The sequence below is a fragment of the Phocoena sinus genome, chromosome 14 (genome assembly GCF_008692025.1).
Source record: "Phocoena sinus isolate mPhoSin1 chromosome 14, mPhoSin1.pri, whole genome shotgun sequence".
Classification (NCBI taxonomy): domain Eukaryota; kingdom Metazoa; phylum Chordata; class Mammalia; order Artiodactyla; family Phocoenidae; genus Phocoena; species Phocoena sinus.
The window spans coordinates 64,456,590-64,478,117 of record NC_045776.1 but is presented as its reverse complement, the minus strand read 5'-3'; the positions used below and the strand labels follow the sequence as shown (position 1 = coordinate 64,478,117).

Sequence of the window (21,528 nt, the reverse complement as noted above, 5' to 3'; positions counted from 1 at the left end):
GTTCTTTCCAGTGAAGCGATTAAAGCTGCTAGTCTAATTGTCCTCTGACCTGATGACACGCCGTCTCCGTCCAGAAAGCTTGCAGCAGCTGAGCAAGGTCCCTTGCCCACCAGGCGCCCCTGGGAGCAGAGCGCGCGCGGCTTGGGCTGTGCTCCGCACGGCAGTCACAGTGGAGTGAGGGGACTGCTTCCTGTTTTTAGGGATTCCTCTTAGTGCCAAACATAGCAGCTGGGAAACAAAGTTTTCCCAGAATCACGATGTACTTCTTGTGTTCTGTTTAAACATGATTTGACAGCAGCTGTTAACCTCTATTTCCAGAAATGTCAGGGCTGTAATTTTTAAATTAATTGCTTAGTAACACTGAGATAAATTAGTTTGATCGTTGTTTTAGTGTGAGGTAGGTAACACTGCTCAGTCAGGTTTCCCCCTGTGACACCAGTTAGGTTTTCCTACGCAGGTGAGAGGGTGTGCAAATCGCACACGGCGCTGGTTCTTAAACACTGATTCTCGTCTTTCTGATTGGGAGCGTCTTTCAGAGCCACATTCGGGGTCCATACATTCAGGAAGATGTTCAGTAGAGCTGACCTTCCAGCTGCCGGGTGGAGCCGTGGTCAGTACACAGAAGCAGCAGCCTCTCAGATATGCCTGCTGTGACCTCACCAACAGGATGGGCTTGTGCAAGTGCAGAGGTGGGAGGGGTCCACGGAGTTTCCACAGTTTCCGCGGAGTCACAGACTCCGTGACTCGGGGTCCTGCTCCTCTGCCCTTCCTTCTTCCCGTGTAACTCCCATGAGGACACAGAGAAGCCTGCTGTGTGTGGTCGACGGTTTGGTCACCAGCGCTCTTAGTTAGCTTTAAGATACTTGTCTCAGGAGTGCATTTGCTTAGATAAAGTTTGAAGTGCTTCATCGGAATCAGCATCCAAAATTCCATCCTCAGAAGCTGGAGAAAGTCAGACATGAGACGGCCCCTAGAAATCGTGAAGATGGGGCTTCCATTCCATAGGGAGGAAGCTGCAAGCCAGCGGGGTGCTTGCAGCCTGAGCTCTCGCTGCAGGGTCTCCTGACACCCAGCCCCAGACTCTTCCTACCAAGCTGTCCTGCTTCCCCAGCAGTGCCCCAGACTCCAGTAAGTTTCCAGTAAGTAGGTCTTTTTATTTTATAAGTAATGCTAAGAAATAGAAGATAAATCAGGAAAGTAACATTTTCAAGAGCTGCTTAATTATTTTGCTAAAAGCAGAATCATTAAATTGTCTGGGTCACATAATCTTTATGTATCATCTCTGGTAGCATGCATAGTCCTTACTCCCTTACATCGTGAGAAGCCTTTTTTTTCTTCTTGTGCTTCATTGACTTTGGATGGGGTGCCAGCAAAACGATGTGAAGTCCACAGAGGAGTTGAGATTTGATGGGGTAATTTCATTACGTACATGATTCTCTGGGTTTTCACAAGTGAGTTTAGCCTGAGGTCATTTGGGAAATTTAGGGTACCTCTTCATTTGTAGAAGCAGATTATTTGTGAAGATGCTCCACTGCTGCCTCATGGTACACATATAACTATGGAAAGGGTAATTAACCATTAGATTCTGTAGGGAAGAGGAAAGAGAACCTGGTTTCCTTTCCAGTTGGGCTCTTCAGACCCAGGAGAAGGTAGGCTGGTCTGTAATCTCCTGCTATGTAACAGGCACCACGCCAAGAGTGGGTGACTTACAGTAAGCATGGCGTTGACTTGGCTCATACAGGTACGGTGGATAGGGCACACAGTAGGCGCAGTTCACCTCTGCTCCATCGCAGGCTCCCACCCTCACGCCTCTGGTGGTTGAGACTTTCACGGGGGCTGTGACCGGAAACCTCCATGCAGCCTCTCCCTGTGGCCAGGGCTTCCTCACAGCGTGCTGGCCGCGATCCAAGGGCAAATGTCCCAAGAGAGGGACAGGTAACGGCCCCTCGCCTTTCATGACCTGGGGGCAGAGGCCTGCCTGGCTCCAGGGGAGGGAAGTAGACCCCACCTCCTGATGGGCAGTGAGGCTCTGAAGAGGTTGCAGGGGAGAAATACCATCGGCTGTTTCTCAAGAGTCCAGGCTGCCACAGAGATGGCTTTGTCTTATTTAAGGAAGTAGAGACGCTAATAATGTGACATGAACCTGGCAGAACCTGGTAATGATTTTTAAAAACACTGGCTCACAGGTGAGAGGCAGGCTGGGTGGAGCAGTGACAGTCGGTGAAGAGGTGAAGGATTCCTGCTGTGCAAGCAGAGGTGCCCTGGGGTTCACTGGAGCCCACCCTGGGTGTCCAGCAGACAGCACCTCTCGTAAGTCACTGGCCTGGGGCAGGTTCTGCCATGGTTTAACCCTGCACTGCATTCAGTTATAAAACTCCAAAACAGGGCTTCCCTGGTGGCGCAGTCATTGAGAGTCCGCCTGCCGATGCAGGGGACACGGGTTCGTGCCCCGGTCCGGGAAGATCCCACATGCCACGGAGCGGCTGGGCCCGTGAGCCACGGCCGCTGAGCCTGCGCGTCCGGAGCCTGTGCTCCGCAACGGGAGAGGCCACAACAGTGAGAGGCCCGCGTACCGCAAAAACAAAAACAAAAACTCCAAAACACCAGGAATAAGAGGAAAAGATTAAAAACTGAGAGAGCCTGTGTAGTACCTAAATCTGAATGTGTTTGTGGCTTTGGGATGCCCTTTTTTTTTAAACAAATGTATTGAGGTAGAATTGACATATGTTATTACTACATATATTTTTTCTTCCAGTTTTATTGAGGTAGAATTGACATACAGCACTGTATAGATTTAAGTTGTAGAGCATAATGATTTTTTTTTTTCGCCCTGCGGTACGCGGGCCTCTCACTGTTGTGGCCTCTCCCGTTGCGGAGCACAGGTTCCGGACGTGCAGGCTCAGCGGCCATGGCTCACGGGCCCAGCCGCTCCGCGGCATGTGGGATCTTCCTGGACCGGGGATCGAATGCATGTCCCCTGCATCGGCAGGCGGACTCAACCACTACGCCACCAGGGAAGCCTGAGCATAATGATTTGACTTACATACATCATGAAACGATGACCACAATAAATTCAGTGAACATCCATCATCTTGTATAGATATAAAAAAGAAAAATATTTTTGTGTTGAGAACTCTTAGGACTCACTCTCTCAACTTTCATGTTTAACATACGGCAATGTTAATTCTATTTATCATGTTTATGTTCCGTCCCTAGTATTTATTTATCTTGAAACTGGAAGTTTGTACCCTCCAATTCCCCCTCCCCCACCCTTACCTCTGGTGACCACAAATCTGATCTGCTTTTTTGTGTGTTTGTTTGTTTGTTCATTTTTGAAGTATAGTAGGCCCACAGCACTGTGATGCATAACACAGGGGTCTGGTGTTTCTGTACAGTACAAAATGGACACTACTGCTGCACATATTTACATTTTACAACTTGATGGAACACACCTGTGAAACCGTCCCCATGTGAGATGAGCATCTCCACCTCCTCGGAAGCCTCTTCAGGCGCCTTTGCATGCCGGTCGTCCTGCCCCACCCCCGCCACTGTCCCTAGGCAACCACTCATCTGCTGTCCCTGCAGGGTTTGCATTTTTTCTAATTTTGAAATGGAATCATAGTGTGTGCAATTAGGGGAGGGGTCTGGCTTCTCTCACTGAGCATAATTATTTTGAGATTCATTTATATTGTTGTATATATCAATAATTCATTTCCTTTTATTCCTGAAGAGTAGTCCGTTTTATGAATATGTCGTAATTTGTTATCCATTTGGCTGTTGGTGGACATCTGTCTGGTTCCAGTTGTTGCTTGTTGTGAGGAAAGCTCCCGTGAACATTTGGTGCAGGCGTTTGTAGAGGCATCTGAAAGTGGTTGGCTGGGTCATGCGGTCAGTATAGGTTTAACTCTTTAAGAAGCTGCCAGATTGTCCTCCCAAGTGGCTGCACCCCCTCCGCTCCCCCACGTGCACAAGGGCCCTCATTCCTTCCTGTCCTGGCCAGGACTGGGCACGGTTGGCCTCTGTCCTCTCGTAGGTGTATGGTTTTGGTTTTGGTTTTGCAGGTGCCTCTGAACTAATGGTGTTGGGTGTCTTTCCATGTGCTTGTTTGTGATACATTCATGTACCTTCTTGGTGAAGTGTCCATCACAAGGTCATTGAATACAAGGAGGGATGTAATGCCATCTAGAGCATGACCTTTGCCCTCAAGGAACTTCCAACATTATTTTTGAAACATACTATTTCCAGGCCTTTTAAAATTACGCCTTTTCCTAGGCATAAGGCCGCCTTTTGTATGACTCAGATTTGTGACCACAAGCGTGCACTACTGTGCCACGAAGGCTCCAGGTAGCGACCTTCAGACTTCTACTGACACCGTATCCCTCCTCATGGCCCTCAACTCTCGCTCTCTGACTGCGTCCTAACATGTTTTATACCAAGAAACCAACTTGTATGCAAAAGAAAACCAGAAAAGTAAGGAGCCGGGAGTTCAGGAGCCCAGCGCTACGCACAGGGCCCCAGCAGGACGGACAAGGGGGAGTCACGCTCCACCACAGGGTCCAGAGAGAAGCGTTTTTCCACTTCCCTCTGCTTGTTGCCCTCAAGGGCAGGTAAGTAAACCATCGAGCTGGGGCTTTGGAGAGAAGTACAAGAGGGTGGCGCCACAGCTGTCTGTGTTCCCTATTTTAGATGTTTTGCCATTTTCCCTCTGCCAGAACGGTACCTGGTAGGTGTAGAAACAAATCCACTGACAGATTTGAAAGCAGCAGTTCCTGCTGGAGGCAGTGAAGTGAGTTCTTGAGGTGAGCGTGCTGTGTTGAGCGGCTCTGTCCCGGGATCATTTCCTCCCCTCACGGCCCCTTCACGTGCGGGCTGCCTGGCCCCTGGGCGTCCTGGTGTCCTGGGTCAGACAGACGCGTTCCCTGCGATTTCAGAAACGGGAAGACTTGTGCGTGGTCCTCCCAGGCTAGGCTCTCCTTCTGTCTCAGCGCCTCCGAAGGTGTTCTGAGGGCTGGGAGGGTGGCGGTGCGTCCCCATGAGCACCCTCCCTGCCGGGGTCCCAGCAGGGCTGTGTCCACACCTTTGCTCTGAAGGATTAATGCTGTGCCGCAGTCTCTGTGTGGTGGTTTCCTTTTCTGCATGAATTATATTTTTCAAGTGTAAGGTGTTTGAACGAGTCTAGGTGCACTCTGTGTCTGTCCTTTATGCTTTATAAAGTGTTGTCTTATTTTCAGCAGCCCTCATGTTTAGAAGCTGAAACTTTTTTTTAAAGCCCATTGCTACACTGAAGCTTTCAGATCCTCAGGCCTTTTTTCCTGGATTTTCTGTCCCTCCCTTCAGACTGCTCTTAAGCCAGCTCTGGAGCAGCCTCTGCGGAGGGCCTTGCGAGCAGCCCAGGGTTCTGCTCGGTGCTTGGTGGAGAACAGCCGCTCGCGGAGCTGCAGCCTGAGCGGAAAACCGTTGCTTGGTGCTGTTCGGGCCGTAGGCGCTGTGGTCCCACGACAGAGACGGGCCGCTCACGGAGCCGTCAGTTTTCATGTCCGGCCCAAATCGGGGTCCCCAGGGGCTGGGTGTTGACTAGAGGAGAGGGACTCGGACCCAGCGGGGCCTCCCTGGCCTGCGCCCGTCTGTGTCACGGAAGGCGGTCAGCACTGCCTCAGGAGGCCGGATGAGGGGCCGAGCGAGACCTGCGAGCTCTAGCCGGCACTTTATTAAATCCTCGTAATTGGGTCTTTTCCCCATTTTGTGTATGAGAAAGTTGAGACTCCTCCAAGTTAAACTGTGTGCCCACAGCCCTGTAGCTTGTAAGGAGTGGCCCCAGGTCCCTGGGACCCTAAACCCACGATGCCTCCTACTCTGCAGAGAGGGAGCCTTCAGCTCGGTAGAAGGCATCAACTGAGACATAAGCCGGGGGAGAGTGAGCCTTGAGAGCTGCCCCAGGAGCTCCAGCTAGACTGAGGGCCCTTCCTCGGAGAAGGCATTTGAACAGCGGCTCCCACGAGTCGGAGCTGCTCATGCTGGGCAGCCCTCGAGGCTGCAGCGCCCAGAGTGCACTGCATCCGTGTTTCAGAGCCTGAGTACAAGATTGGTGCCCTCTGTCTCAAGAATACCCTGAAAGAGGCCATCCTGGGAAGTTCAGGAGTGCTCCTTCTCCTCCTCAAACACTTCCCTGGGCCGCTGGGGCTGGGACCAGCCGCCCTTCTCCCTCTATGCCCACGCCCCCAGGAGCACACACAGGAGAGGTACAGCTGGGAGTACTGTGTCTCCTTCGGTTGAAATTGCATTTTAGTGAGTAATAACCCTGTCAGAGCTAGACGCAGTCTAGAAAAGAGTTAGTTCCTACGCTGCTAAGAAAACTGCTCAGACTTGCCCAGTGCTCGTGACTTAACTGACCTCACCAGGGACTCTTGCCGACCATCCCTGCCTGGTGGCCATTTCCTGAATTTTCAGACAGCAGACCTCATGGGTCCTGTGTGCTCCAACACAAAAAGTTTCCTTTGGGAGGGGTTTATGGGAAATATGGGGACATCTATCCGGTCCCTTAGGGTGACATGAAGTGTCCCCTCAAAATAGGTTCATTTGACTAAAAAGAGTTATTACAGCACATTAAGCCTGTGGTGCATGGTTCTGCGTTGGACTCTGTGGAGCTTCAGCATAGTTAGAGCTGCTTCCTGGATGTGTGCTCGCACCCTGAGCACATCAGGCAGCGTCACTGCAGGTCAGTGCGGCCCCTTCCCTCCCAGGACACTGGACAGCCATCCCCAGGATGGGCGGTGGGTCAGGTCCCTTTTGAGTTGGCAGAGTGCTTGGTGTATCCTGGTGGTAAAGGAAGCAGACTGATACCCTGCTTCTACCTTTAACTGTTTGTTTTTAAGAAATTTAAAAATTTTAGAGCAGGGCCAGGGCCATAGTAAATTCCCATAAAACGCACTCGTGAGTCATTGCGTGTGAGCCGTAACTTCTTCAGTAAACACTTGTGGGTAAGTTAGTTGCTTTTGAGGCCTACCTGGTGTACAGACTTACTGAGCATAAGCTACTTCTGAACATCAGACAATTTTTTAAATTGTAGTAAAATACACATAAAACGTACCATCTTAGCCATTTTTACGTCTACAGTTGAGTGGCATTAAGTACATTCGCATTGTTGCATGTCCGTCAGCACCTTCTAGTTCCAGAACTTCTCATCTGGAACTGTTTCCCGGCCCCAGCCCCTGACAGCCACGCATCTGCTTTCTGTCTCTGGATTTCACTATTTTGGGTGTTTCATATAAATGGAGTCATGTAATTTGTGGGCTTTGTGTCTCACTTTCACTCAGCGTAATGTTTCCAGATTCATCCACTTTGTACCATGTATCGTTCCTTTCCGTGGCTCAAAAACACCCCATCGTGGGGATGCTCCCCATTTTGTTTATCCATTTTCCGGTTGGTAGACGTTTGTGTTGCTTTCACCTTTGGACTTCTGTGCTGCTGTGGACACTCGTGTGGGGGATCTGTGTCCACGCCATCTTCAGGTCTTCTTGGTTTGTCCCCAAGGAGCGGCCTCACTGGGGCGCATAGTGATTCTACGTGTAAGTGACCAGGAATCGTCACATTGCTCCACAGCAGCTGCGCCGTCTTACGTTCCCAGCAGCAAGTACAGGGCCTCTGGTTTCTCCACATCCTCACCAGCATCTGTCGTTTCCCGTTTTCCAAGTACTGTGCATCCTGGCGGCCTGAGGTGGTGGCTCAGCCGAGTTCTGATCTGCAATTCCCTGGTGACCAACAGCGTTGAGCGTCTTCTCTCGTGCTGCTGGCCATTGTCCGTCGACTTTGGAGAAATGTCTGTTCAGATCCTCTGCCCATTTTCATATTTGGGCCTTTGGGTTGTTTGTCTGTCATTGAGTTGTAGGTTTGTTTGGTTTTCATGGAAATTTTCAAATACACACTAAAGCTCTGAGAATAGTAAAAGGACACTCAGTACACCGCCCAGGCCCAGGTGGTCAGCGCACAGTCCTTGCTCTCCCACCCCTGCCTGGTGATTCCGAAGCAGGTCCCAGCCATTTAATGTCACCACATATTTGGACAGAGGTCAGACTTCCCAATTGAATCATGGTCAGTTTTACCGTTGATTTGCTTGACTTAAGATCCAAATAAGGTTCACACATTGCATTTGGATAATATGGCTCTTTTAAGTCTGTTTTAATCTTAAAACTCCCATCCCTCTTTTTGTTGCCTTTCAGTTTGTCTTTGGAAGGAATTGGACTGTGTCCTGTGGAGCGTCTGCATTTTAGGTTTGGTGTTGACAGCCCTGCAGTGCTGTCCCTGATATAAACTGGTAGTAGATTCGAGGCTGGATCTGATTCCAGCTCAGATTTCCGGCAGAAGCCCCTCAGGTGGAGTTGTGTCCGTCTGACCAGGTAGAGGGGAGGGAGGCCAGCTCGCTACCGCTGCTGATCGCGGTCGCCCAACAGTGCTGGTCTCGCTCTGTCTGTCCCAGGAATTCCTCTTTTCAGACAGGCTCCTCCATCGGCTGTTCGGTTGCCTTCTGTCGAGTCTGGTCAGGAAGGTTCCATCCAGTGCTTGATCCTGGCCTGGTTCCCCAGCGCACAGGGTCCTGAGTGAGGTCCAGCTGGCCCGGCCAGGCCTCATGCTGGGATGTCCCGTCCATGTTTCCAGCTGCCTTTGGTCTTCGGGTCGGTGGTCCTGCCTCCTGGCTGCACGCTCAGGGCATCTGGGGAACTTTACGGAGAATGGTGCCCAGACCGGCCGGATCAGCCTCTCCGGCGGATGGCTGAGAGGTGTCACCTTGAAAAGGTTTTGCCCGTGATTCTGAGGCCTTTATTGGAACCCCTTCCCCCACAGGGCACAAGATGCAGGCCTGTCTCCGGGGTCGCTGGCCCCCTGGGCTGCCTGCCCTGGCATCTTTCCTTCCTTCCTCCCACTTTACACACGTCCCGACATGGACATTGTGACGAGCGGGCCTCAGACTCCCCAGACCCCTGCCACCTCCCCCCTCCTCTCCTCTCCCCTCCCCTGACCTGGAGCAGAGCCTGGCTCAACTTCAAACAGGAGACAGCATGGAGGCCCCAGGCAGCACCTCAGATGTGCAGCCAGCGCGGGCACCCCAGCACCAGCAGGCTGCTGCGTGTTCCTCCCGGGGCCTCTGGGGCCTCCCGCTAACAGTAGCTCCCGGAGCGCTAAAACCCGCCTCCTGGTGGCTTTTCCCTCTCTTCTAGGCACTGCATCCCCCACCCTTCTCACCCAGATTCCCTAACACCCTCCAAACCCTGTCCCTCGGCCCAGGGCTGAGGCCTCGAGGCCCCGTGGACAGGGGTTTGTCTATGGCTCTGTCCTGCCTCCCGAAGGCAGGCGGTGTACTCAGTCATGGTCATGGTCACGGTCACGGTCACGGGGGGATCCCACGACGGCGGCTGAGACGGCGGAGGAAGTGGTGCCGTGAGTGTTGCAGAGATTAATCATGGGTTTTGGCCCTTTGCCTTGTGCCCCCGAAAATGGCATTTCCTTAAATAGATCAGAACCTTAACAACTATGTGGTATTTGGAGTGCATTTTATGGCCCTTAATTAAACTTCAGACACATTAAAACATTTTAAGATGTTTTATGACCTATTCTTAATCTTTTTTTGTGGCGATTTGTGTAACTTCTTGGCTCTCAGACTCCAGCCCTCAACCCTCGATGCACAGAGGTGGGACTCACCTGCCGCCACAGGTGGGGGCAGGCCGCATCTAAGGGCGCAGGAGCAGGGAGGGCACATGTCCCAGCTCGGGGAGCTGCCCGCCAAGGGCAGCGGGGGCCAGGGGAGTCTGAGCTCTGGTGAGATGAAGAGGGCAGCTGAGGGCCCTGCACACAGGCCACAGCCATCTGCCTACAGATCACCGTCGGCCCTTCCTGGATGGAAGGAAAATGGGGTGAAGCACCTCATTTGAGTCTGTGCTCAAAGCTTTTTTTTAATATAAATTTATTTATTTATTTATTTTTTTGGCTGCGTTGGGTCTTTGTTGCTGTGCGCGGGCTTTCTCTAGTTGCAACGAGAGGGGGCTACTCTTTGTTGCGGTGAGCAGGCTTCTCATGTGGTGGCTTCTCTTTATTGCGGAGCACAGATCCTAGGCACGTGGGCTCAGTAGTTGTGGCTCGTGGGCTCTAGAGCACAGGCTCAGTAGTTGTAGTGCACAGGCTTAGTTGCTCCGTGGCATGTGGGATCTTTATGGACCAGGGCTCGAACCCATGTCCCCTACGTTGGGAGGTGGATTCTTAACCACTGCGCCACCAGGGGAGTCCCTCAAGGCTTTTTTGAACTCCCGTAACCCTCTTGTTTTTGTCCAAACTTAGACTTATCTTGTGCAGTAGGAGAGCCCTGAAGACACCTGAAAGCTAAATGCGAAATCTGAATTCATTAATTAGCAACTTGTATTATAATTACTGTGTCTCTATTTTAAAAGAAAACTGTTTCATTCTTAGAGAGCTTGGCATTGCCTGTGAATAGTGCAAAGAAAGTCCTCCTGTTAGTGTGCGTGTTCCCCTCAAAAAGCACCAGTTTTGGCTCTATGAGTATTATTTTTTGTAAAGGGGTCAGCTGGCCACCTGCAGAGCTGCGGTGTCAGGGCCCGTAGGGCAGAAGGTCCTTGACCCTGCAGCTGCTTCAGAGAGAAACGCACTGGAAGACGGGTCTCATAGTCAAGGACCTTCTTCTTCACTGGAAGTACCACTTTCTGAAAACAGAAATTCCATTTCTAGACAACTTTGTGAAGGAAATACGTGAAGAAGTCTGTCTGTGAGAGCTACGAGGCTGTGCAGATGATGTGCCCTGTGCTGTGGTTTGTGGTACTCCTCCTCTGGCGACCTGCTCACTGGGACCAGTGGCACCCTGAGTGCTGCCTTGTTCAGCGGGCTTTCTGGCAGCACTGATGCTGTTGACCCCTCCCAGTTCTGACGCTTCTTCCTTTGGCTTCTGGTTTGTCCCGCCTGTCGGGCCTTCCCCTGTGTCCCGTTGAAGGCGGTTCTCCTCTGCCTGGCCCTTATACTGAGGGGCTTGGTCTGAGGCCTCCCTCCTGCGCACTGTCCGCTCCGGCCACCCCCGACGCCCCCCCTACACTGCGTCCCCAGCTGCAGACCCTCGTGTCAGCACCAGGCACCTCCCTGGGTGCCACAGACGTAATTGTCGGGAGTACCTCCCCCCAGTGAGCCGTGCGTCACTGGAGGACCCTGCTATCCAGCAGCCAGTCAGTCCCCAAGTCCAGTTTGCTTTTCTCCGGAGCCTCTGTAGCCCTCACTTCCCCTCCCTACTCGCCACCCTGTTGTCCCCTGCTCCCAGCTCAGCCCCAGACGACTCATACCCAGGTCCCTGCCTGCAGGCCTGAGGGTGTCTCGCTGGGGGTCAGCACTCTGGCTCCCTCCAAGGCCAAGGTCTCCTGCACCACCCTGGAGGGCTGCGGCTCTGGTGTCCTCACCAGCCTGCAGAGACGGTCCATGCATGTCCCTGTGGCGTTTGAGTTGCTTTGCGATGAGCGGTCATAGCGTCGCCATCCCTCCGGCCTTGGGTGTTGAATGATTTTATGAGAGCTTGTTATCTGCGCTCTTCTTCAGGAAACCCGGTGGGGTGGGGCCCGGGTCCCCTGCCCACTGCTCACCTCGGGGGCCTGGAGCTCCCTGTGGTCCCTGGTTGGGCACAGCCGGTAGTGGGAGGGGGTGGCTCCCGTGGGAACGGCCGTTCCTCTGGCAATTTCATACAGTGTTTGTACCTTTCCGCGCATTTCTTTCTTTCTATGGATCCTGTCCTTTTATTAATACGCTGTGACAGCCGTGGGGCCCAGAGCACAGACAGGAGGCTGGGAACGTCCCACCTTCCCTGTGCTTTTCAGCTTTGGAGACAGCCTTGCTGTCTCCATGCTTTTCTGTGTTCTGTCTGTGTTATTTCATAGTATCAATAGTTTGATTTTTCAGCCCCGAACATGAAAAACACTGAAGTAGATGGTGAGATGGGAGCAGAGGGTGCAGGCCTCCCCACCTCCCCGCCCACCCCTGTGTCAGGGCCTGTCTGCTTCCCCAGCGTCTTTGGATGGGCCAGGGCCACACTGGCTGGGCCCCCTCCATCTCGCAGGGAGCAGGGCAGTGGTCTGGGTTTCGGTTGTTTTGATTTGGAAATTGGTCGTCGCTGCCCTGGGGCCCCAGGCCCGCTGTCTCCTCGGGGTGCCTCATTCACGAGGTGCTGCTCTGACTGCGGGGTCCAGGCTGGGGGTCTGGTCTGTTTGGAGGAAGCTGGATGGCCGGGTTCCCACAGCTGGGAGCTGGGGCACAGCTGCTTTCTCTGGTGCTGGGGCCTTTGCCTCAGGCCGGTGAGGCCAGGCACGTAGGCTCCGCCACATCAGGCCTAGCGGCAGGAAGTAGAGATTTGTTTTCCTCCGGGCGTGCATGTGACCCACGGGCAGGGGTCGGCGCCTCTGGCTGCTGTAAGCTACACTCAGCCCCGTGCAGAGCTGGGACACGTTGTGAAGAAGCTCATTCCCTGCTGCCCATGCGAGGGCGACCAGTGTCCTGGCTCTTTTGTCAGGGCGTTTGGCCCTGACGACTGGGAGGAATAATCCCACAGGAATCATCTGTGACCTGAGCCTCATGGAAAAACGCTTCTGGGGTTTATGAGAATTAAAGTGAGACACGGCCCGGAGGATGCTGGGGACCAGGGTTCCCAGCCCTGTCCTCCCACCCACCAGCCCCACACCTTGGACAGGTGACTTCCTTCCCTGGTCCTAGTCCCAGGTGGTGCTGAAGCGCCCCTGCTGGCTGCTTCCTGAGATCCCGATGACATCAAAGGGACAGGTTGGCCATGGCCATAACTGTGGTTGTTGCCGGAGCAGAGGCCTGTGAGGGCAGCCAGCCTGTCGGGGCAGTGTCTTCACGGTCACAAGTGTGGGGACCAGTGAGGCAGGGGCTGCCCAGGCCTCATCTTAGGGGGGCGGTGATGTCACTGAGTGGCTGGCACTGCCCCTAGATGGCCGCGTCAGATGGCCCGTGGCCACCACACCTTACCGCCGCCTTTCCCTGGGGCTCTCAGCAGATTTGCGCCCCTTTGCACCTTAACCTGATCACTTTCCCCACCACAGTTTATGGACAAGTCCTCCAGGCCGGATTGGTGGCCACTGAGGGAGTGACCTCTGGGATCACTGCCCCCAGAGCTGCTGCCCTTCAGAGGGTCATGGTTGAGCAGTCCCCAGAGGGCAGCGTCCTGGGTGCCTGCAGTCAGGGCTAGACGCTTCCTTTTGGTGACAGAGTTTGTGTCCACACTACCTGCTGCTTTTATCAGGAGAACCCCACCCTCCCCACCCGCCCTTTGCCCCTGGGCCCTATTTGGTGTCAGGACCTAACGGTTCAGGCCGGCAGGCTTCGTAGAACACTCCCTACGGAGGTGAATAGCGTTGCTGTTCTCTGGCCGCTGCTCCCGGGGAGTGAGGACTGCCGCCTCGAGCACGGTCACCCAGGAAGCGGACCCGTGCATTTGAAGGCTGCATGAAACAGTAGTAAGACATGAAGCAGGAGGTGCTGGGGGTTGGGGTGCTCTCTTTTTCAGTTTGTGGCATTTTCATAAAGCGTGTGAATTTCCAAATTTCATTGTGGAGTTTCAGCTTCAAAAGGGTTCTTGCAAATAAAGGTAAAGGCTACTTTCTAGCTGAATTGCTTTTATCATATAATAAAATACTCTGAATGACGTGTTTCTTCTGTAGTTGTGAAAATTTAATTTGAATAGGGACTAGGTGCCCCTTCAAAGAGTCGAGGTGGTTCTCGGAGATGCACTGTGGGAGCCCCACGCACCCCCCCACCCCCCACCCCCCCGTCATTGGCGCCGAGTGCAGGCTGGTGGCTGGTCCTCAGAGTGCAGGGGTTGTGATGTCCTGTAAATTATGGGGAGGAGGCTGGACCACAGCTCTTCCTAACACAGCGCTGCTGCTTCCCGGTGCCCCAGAGGCGGAGCCCCCGGCCCCCAGGGCTGTGTCCTCTCGGGCCAGGGTTTGGGTGGCTCAAATTTCTGCTGCTGTGGTTGCAGCGATCTGGTGTGCAGGGTGGGGGCTGGTCACGGACACCCGCTGGGCCTGGGCTCGGCCCCCAGCCCCCCATCCTGCCGTGCTTCCTGCAGAGGCTCAGCCTGCTGGGCCTGGGGGCCTCCGCCTCCCTCGGCCATCTCCTGAGAAGCCCGCAGTGTGTGTTGCTCACATGTTTTCTTTCTTTTCCTGCAGAATATCGACATCACCAACTTTAGCAGCAGCTGGAACGACGGGCTGGCCTTCTGTGCTCTCCTGCACACGTACCTGCCCGCCCACATTCCCTACCAGGAGCTCAACAGTCAGGATAAGGTGAGGCCATGGAGGGCAGGCGGTGAGGAGGGGAGAGAGCCCTCCATGGCGGTGCGGGGGGCAAGCTGCTGGCTCCTCGCACACCCCGGTGACCTCTCTGGGAACGACATTGAGGGTCAGGGCTTCTTGAGGAGAGTGGTCTGGGCAGCGCCACCCATGCCAGGCCACCTTCCCCACGTCCAGCCACGACCGGCTCACGGTGCAGCCCTGCCCAGACGGGCACTGGGAGAGGACCCAGGCCCAAGCCCTCTGGTGTGCACTCCCACTGGCCCCTCCTGCCCTTCAGATGACCTTTGAAAACCCCCACGGGGAGGAAACAATTTCACAGGTGTTGCTTATTAGCTTTGGGGGTGCTGGGCAGCTCAGAGCTGATGTGTGAAAAGTGACCCTCCTGTGCGGAGAGGAAAGAACAAGTGTGTGGGTGTCACTCTGCAGCTTGTCACCAGAGGGGCGGGGCGGCGGGCATGGGTGTGGACCAGGCTGGTCAGGCTGCCCTCCCCGGCCCCGCTCATGCACCTGTCACATGGTTTCTTTTCCAGCGGAGGAATTTCACCCTGGCCTTCCAGGCTGCTGAGAGTGTCGGCATCAAGTCCACACTGGTGAGCCCCCGTCCCCTGAGGAGAGACCCCTGGGAGGCCTGGTGACCAGGAGGTTTCTGGGTGGGGACTGGGGCCCCGGCGGGCCCTGCACCAGCCGCAAGGACATCCTGCGGGTGGGGTGCAGATGGTCCCCTGCCCGGCGCTCTTTATGCCTCCCGTCAAGTGTCCCAAGGAAGCGCCCTGAGTGGGGGGTGGTCACGTTTCACTGTCAAAAGCACATTCCAGCAGATCTGCCTTGGGTGTCAAAGTAGAGGCAGGGGAGGGCAGGGCAAGGCCCCAGAGCGCTTCTCAAGGGCGCGGAAGGGAGGCGGAGGAGCCCTGGGGTCAGGGCTGTGCTCTGGGCTACAGTAGCTCAGGACAGACATGTTTCCGTGGGGGCTCCTGCCTCGTCACCAAGTCTGACTTCCAGGGAGAAAATACCTCGTCCAAATGCAAAGCCAGAGACTTCCACACCCAGAGATGCTGATGAAATTAACGTGACAGGGGTGTTGCACAGCTCGGGGGTCCACAGAGTGAAGGACCCCACAGGGCCACCTCCCACCCCGAGGGTACCCATCACCCTGCCTTGTGACAGCTGATAGCTTTGAAGACATATTTGCACTCATCTTTACCCTGCAGGAGTGTTTGTGTAGAGTTCCATAAATATGTCTTCTGAGTTCACAGAAATACGTGTTTCTGAGTGGCTTCTATTCAATCATAGAGAGAGAAATTACAGTTGAAATACTTCTCATTACCTGGATGTCTTACACCATGTGTAAATGCTGATATATAAGCAGGCAGTTCCCCAGCCTAAAAACTTTCCATTGAGATTCTTACACTGAACATACATGTGTTCTTTCTCCCCATCCCATTGACTCTGGTCCTCATTTGTGTCTTGCACCCATGGGACCCCTGGGAGCAGTGCCCTGCAAGGACAGCGGGTCTTTCTTGGGGGCCTCCCGGGCACGTCTCAGAGCCCAGGGTCCCCCGCCCACTTCCCAGCAGCATCAGCTGATGTCTCCCCAACCACGGGGGCCACACAGGACACAGAGAACTGTGGCTTCCAGGGCTTCAGGGGGTCACCCACCGTGGGGCAGGCAGTGCCTGGTGGGAAGGACACTCAGAGGTGATGCCGGAGGGGTTAGCGAGGAGAGGCAGGTGGGGAGGAGGGCCCAACTCCCCCTCCCCCAGAGGAGACCAGCCCCTTCCAGCCTTGAGGGGCAGCCCTGGGCAGGGCGGGAGGCTTGGACATTGCCTACGCCCAGGGAGAGGAGTTTCCTGGGTACTTGGCTGCTGACCTGTGCAGTGAGACTCAGACAAAAGTCCCATGAGGGAGGCCCCCACCCCCAGAGCCCTTGGTGCTGTGGCTGGGAGGCAACCCGGGCTCTGACTAGCCTCTTCTCCTCTGTCAGGACATAAACGAGATGGTCGGGACCGAGCGGCCGGACTGGCAGAACGTGATGCTCTACGTGACGGCCATCTACAAGTACTTTGAGACCTGAGCACCTGAGGCCCCACGGTCACCCCGAACGCAGCTCCCTACACTCTGCCCCTGGCCGCCCCGCAGCGTGTGAGCCCCGCCCCCGGCGGGCAGGGGACTCGGCCTGTGTGGCCCGCACTCGGGCCAGGCTCTTCCACCTGGCCTCCGTGGCCAGGGCCCCGCGCACACGCTGACTTGCTGGAGAGATTGGGGGACCATTAGCACTGGGGTGGGAGGAAAGGCTCACTCACGGTCCAACCTAGGGAAGGGGATTCGTGCGCGGGCAGCTCCCTAGGTTGTGAAAGCTTCCTGCAGCACCTCAACTGCTCGCCCCTGAGAACCGGGGCGGGGTGGGGGGAATGGGTACCTTATAGGCCCCTGTTCCCCTCCTGTGTGACAGGGCATCCTCGCCGGCGATACGGACCGTGCCCCCCGCCCTCAGGCTCTGCCAATCTCCAGCTCCAGGGGCTCGGAAACCCAGCACCAACCTCAGGGTTCCAGACAAAGGAATCTCCTAAGGAGTTCTCTTTTTTTCTTATGAGCAATACTGGGGGGAAATGGCTTTTGTTTTCTTAGTACCAAAGTTAAATTGTTTTCGTAAGTGTAGCGATAAAACACAAAATCTGGACATAAGGTGATGAAAGCCAGAACCAACGTCGCAAGAAACAGGAGGAAAAGCTGAACAAGTCAGGGGGCCCAGATGGTGCGATTTCAGTCCCTGAGTCGCTCGGAAGTGACCCTCCTGGCTGGGGTGGAAGAAAGTGCCTTAGCTCTGCAGGCGAGGCTGCCGCCGCCATCCAGATGACAACCCTCAGCAGCCCTTCTTGCGAACGGGGAGCCGCTGTTGGTTCAAACAGTTTCGAGACCTGCACTTCCAGAACACAAATAAGCAGGACGAAGAGCAGCCATTGCCCCACAGGATGCAAGGCGGGGGCTTGGGGAGGCCGCCCAGCCAGCCTGGGGGCTGCGGCTCCATGCGTGAGCAGGAGGTTCAAGACCAGGGGTCGGACGAGTCACCAGCCCAGGGCAGAGGGCGGCTGTGAGACGGGCTGTACATGCAGCCCGCTGGCCCAGGTCACCGGCTGCCGCCCCCGGGGAGGCTCCTGGTGAAACGCCTGTTTTCAGCTGCAGAGCACACAGGAGACCCCTCCTCCCTGACAGGCTCTGGCCTCGCTCGCATCTGCTGCCCTGCTGGGCACCTGTGCTGTCAGCTGAGTGACTGTCAGGGGAGGGTTGTTGCTTTTCAGTGTCTCTCCACTTGGTTTTTCTCTCATCTGCTCTTATGGTGGCCTGTGTGCCTGATCCGCGGCCACATTTTTGCCTATTTATTATGTGAGGCGGCTGTTTTGGCCAGTGGAGACTTTCCTGGGTCTGCAGTTCACACCGCTGTCCCTGGCGGCTCCTGCTGCAGGGCCTGTGGTGGGGGGGGGGGTCGCCGGTGTCCTCTGGAGGAGTGTGGCCACTGCTGATGGGCTGGTGTTGCCCGGCCTCAGCCCCCGGGGTTGGTGACGGGGCAGAGGGGGCTGCAGGGAGGGCTTCCTGGGTGCCCAGCCGCCTCTCTGACAACAGGCTGTGTGTCCAAGCCGCTCACGATTTCCACATGGATCCACGGCTGAGAAGGTTCCAGAAGCAAGACATTTCGCTTTTCCTGGCAGGATCCCTGTACTGTTGGCTTTAAGGGGTGACCCTGGGCGGTCCTGTGTTCCTAGAAGCGGTGCTGTGAGGTGCTTTGGGCCCAGTGGCAGTTGCTGCGAAGTCTCCAGGAAGACATCCTGCCTCCTCCCTTTAAGCACAAGCTTTACTGCAAAAGGACCAGTGTTGGTTTTCTCTCGACAACAAGCTTCTGCTGACTGATGATACTGTTTTAAGTTTTTGTTCTATTAAATGTTCTTGAATGTATTAAAATTGTCGTGACACATCAGGCTTGGGCTTTTCTGGGTCGCTGTGAACAGGACCCTCGCCACCTCCGGGGACTGGCTGTGGCAGGGAGGGCACCTGAGCCCACAGGCCAGGAGACGTCGCCAGGGGGCCTGAGTGGGGTGGGGCAGGGGAGGCTTTGGCCATCTGCCTGCATCTGGGGTGGGATGGCCCAGGTGAGCCATGCGGCCTGGGCGGCCTTGTGACTGCGGAGGTTCTGTAATGGGCATCAGGCCCCAGAAGCACCGCCTGAGCTGCCCCCACACCCCCCACCTGTGGCCCAGACATGTGCTGCTCTGGGTTGGGGAGGGTGCCTTGAGGTTTTCTGGGTTTTTTTAGAAATGTGTCTTCTTGGAGATAATTTTGAGAATGTATAAAATTATAGAGAAAAAAAATCAATAATTATACCACTCACAGGCACCCAACCAATCAAGCCTTTCTTCCTGGGCATCTTGTGTGGAATGACAGTGACTCCACAGAGCACAGCCGGGAACAGCACTGCACCTCGTCACGTTGCACATGACACAGGTCACGTGCAGAGGCCGTGGCGTCCCCTCCTGTTCACACTGGCAGACCTGGGCGCCCCTCCCAGGCCTGCGACCCCCTCCCCAGGGTTAGGGTTTCATATGGTAACTGATTCGCTCCCCAGGAGGCCCAGAGCCACCAGCTGAGTGGAGGTGTGTGTGTCCGAGAGCAGCGGTGGCCCGGCTTCTCCCCACTCAGCAGCTGTGTGGCCAGGGCTACGTGGCCGGGGCCGAAGACGCTGAGCTCCCTCCCTTGGCTGCTGCAGGGAGGTCGTCCAGCCAAGGCCACAGGCTCTGAGACACGGGCCTGTGGGCCCTGCATGTGGCGGCAGGAGTGGGGGACCCCACCCGGGACCCTGGGCAGTGGGGGAAGCTCTGCTGTCTTAGCTGCTGCCCCACAGGGTGGGGTCCCTCCCCAGAACACTCCTGCCTGCTGTGCCAGCTGCCCCAGTAGCAGACCGACTCCTCATCTCCAGAGCCTCTCCGGCGCGGCTGGGCAGACTGCGGAGCGTCCTCTTGGGCTTGGGGAGGCCTGGCTTCCCTCCCACGGCACAGCACTCCTGCGGCCCAGGGTTGGCCAGGTTTTGTCTAAGGTGGTCCCTTAGGGGGGGACAGGGACAGACATCAGGGCTCTGGTGCCTGCAGGCCCCGTGCTGTGTCGGGGTGAGGGGCGGGTTCTCGTCAGGCCCCAGGTTGCTGGGAAAGTGCTGGCCAGAGTGCCAGCCCCAGCAGGCCAGGACTTCGCTGGGCTGCCCTGGTCATTGGTGCAGGAGGCAGCATGGGTGCACAGAGGACAGGGCTCCACGCTCCCTGGGCTCAACCCGCTCCCTTGGCGGGGAGCACTTGGGAGAGCAGGCTGGGTGTGCGGGAAGGGCCAGGAGCTGGGGGACTTGTGGAGAAGGGCAGAGGGTGACTGGACATGGCCTGCAGTCTGTGCCACCCCAGCTGTGCCAGGCCCAGGGCAAGGGCAGGCCCTAGGAGCCCTTGGATGGTGATGTCTGCATTATTGGGGCGGTGGGGGGGGTGGGCATCCAGGGTTCCAAGGAGGGAGACACCACAAGGTCTGGAACCTTAGGTGGCAGAACCAGAAGGGCTGGGTAGGAGTACGGGGTGGACCATTACCAGCACCCATCAGGCAGGAAGCAGGGACACCCAGGTCTGCCACCAACACCTGTGAGGGGCTGGGGCTCTTCCCACCTCTGCAATATGGTCACCCCTGGAAGGGTCCCCCTTGGACCGTGCTCCCAGGCTCTCTGTGAAGTGGGGCGGGAGGTACGTGGGGAGGTCTGAGGCGGGGGTCCTGGGAGAGTGGCGAGGGCTGGCTTTCATGTTCTGGCAGCTGCTGCTGTGTGGGTGCCTGGGGCCCTGGCTTAGGGCCATTCTTAGGTTTGTGAGTGACAAGTCTCGCATGCCAGGGGCTGTCCCTGCCACCATTGTCCAGGACAAGGCCCCACTCCCATCTGGGCCTCAGTTTCCATATCCACAGGGATGCACCCAGATCAGCTCAGAGGCACAGGGTTCCCAGCAGGGTTGCCGTGTGACACCAGAAGTCATCGTGGGCTGAAGCATCCTCCCAGGACTGGGCTGGAGGATGGGGTGGTCCTTCAGCTGCCTGGCTACGGGCGGCTGGAGAGCTTCCTCATGTGATTCTGCTTTTTGGGGGCCTTAGTCTGAGTATAAAGTGGAGTCCCGTGAGGTCCCCCCACTTCCTCAATCCCAGAACCCCAGGAAGTGTGTGGTGCCTGCTCCTTTAGAGGAGAAGTTGGTGAGTACCGCAGAAGTTGGTGAGTGTCCCGGGGACACTGGCCCCGGCACCCATTGGGTGCTTCATCCTGGGTCTGGCCGCCTTTCTCTGGCCCAGCTGGCCCCAGAGCAAACAATCGGGCCAGAGGCCACCCAGGTGCATCCTGGATAGGAACAAAGAGCCCGCGGGAGTAGGTTGGGGGTGGGAGTCTGAGAACGGAATTCTGGAGCGGGAGAGCCCAGCTGGCCCCCTGCCTCGCCTGCCGAGCCGGGCCTTGAGGGAAGGAAGGGTGGGTGCCCACAGCCTTCACAGCTTGTCTTGAGGCTGGGCAGGGAAACCAAGGGCCTGGAGGTAGTAGATGGGGCCGGCCAGGGCATCCCTGAGCCCATCACCCTCGGTGCTGCCTCAGGCCTGCAGGGCTCCCGGAGCCTGGCACCTGAGGAGGACTCTCCAGGCCAAGGGCAAGGGGCTCGCTGGCTTGTGGGGTGGGGCAGCAGACGGTCCCCCAGGAGGGCCTGGAGGAGCACATCCGCTCCATGGGGGAGGCAGAGTTCGTGAACAGCCCTCCCATGTGCCTGCTTCCTGTCATGTGCTCTCTGGGCAATGGCTTCACTGGGGACCTGAACAAAGGCACCTGGCAAATGACACAAGACCATTGGAGCAACCCCCACCCCCACCCCCTCCCATCTCTAACAGGGGCTGCTGTAGAGCAAGGCTGGGGACCATGCTGCTTCAAGGCCATGTGGGTTCCAGGGCCTAGGGAGCTGGCTCCAGGGCTGGAGCCAAGCCAGGCCCTGCTGACCACCCTAGGCCTGGGGCACCCACACCGAGGAGGGGCTTCCCACTGGGCCCCACGAGTGAACTCTAAGGGCTTTGGCACCCTGGCCCTGAGGGCCAGCTACGGAAATGAAGCCTTCAGCCCCTGGGCACTGGATGTAGCCAGTGT

At 56.1% G+C, this 21,528-nt stretch overlaps 1 protein-coding gene across 6 annotated transcripts in view; it reads left to right on the top strand.

Moving 5' to 3' along the window:
* SPECC1L (sperm antigen with calponin homology and coiled-coil domains 1 like) overlaps positions 1-18,318 on the top strand; it is a 123,464-nt gene extending 105,146 nt beyond the window's left edge. For all 6 annotated transcript variants that reach the window (XM_032602645.1, XM_032602648.1, XM_032602650.1 and 3 more), the window contains 3 exons: positions 14,223-14,339; positions 14,879-14,938; positions 16,330-18,318. In XM_032602645.1, the coding sequence (XP_032458536.1) occupies positions 14,223-14,339; positions 14,879-14,938; positions 16,330-16,419 (267 nt within the window). In that variant the 3' untranslated portion in view covers positions 16,420-18,318. The remainder of the gene's footprint in view (positions 1-14,222; positions 14,340-14,878; positions 14,939-16,329) is intronic.
* Positions 18,319-21,528: the final 3,210 nt, after the last annotated feature.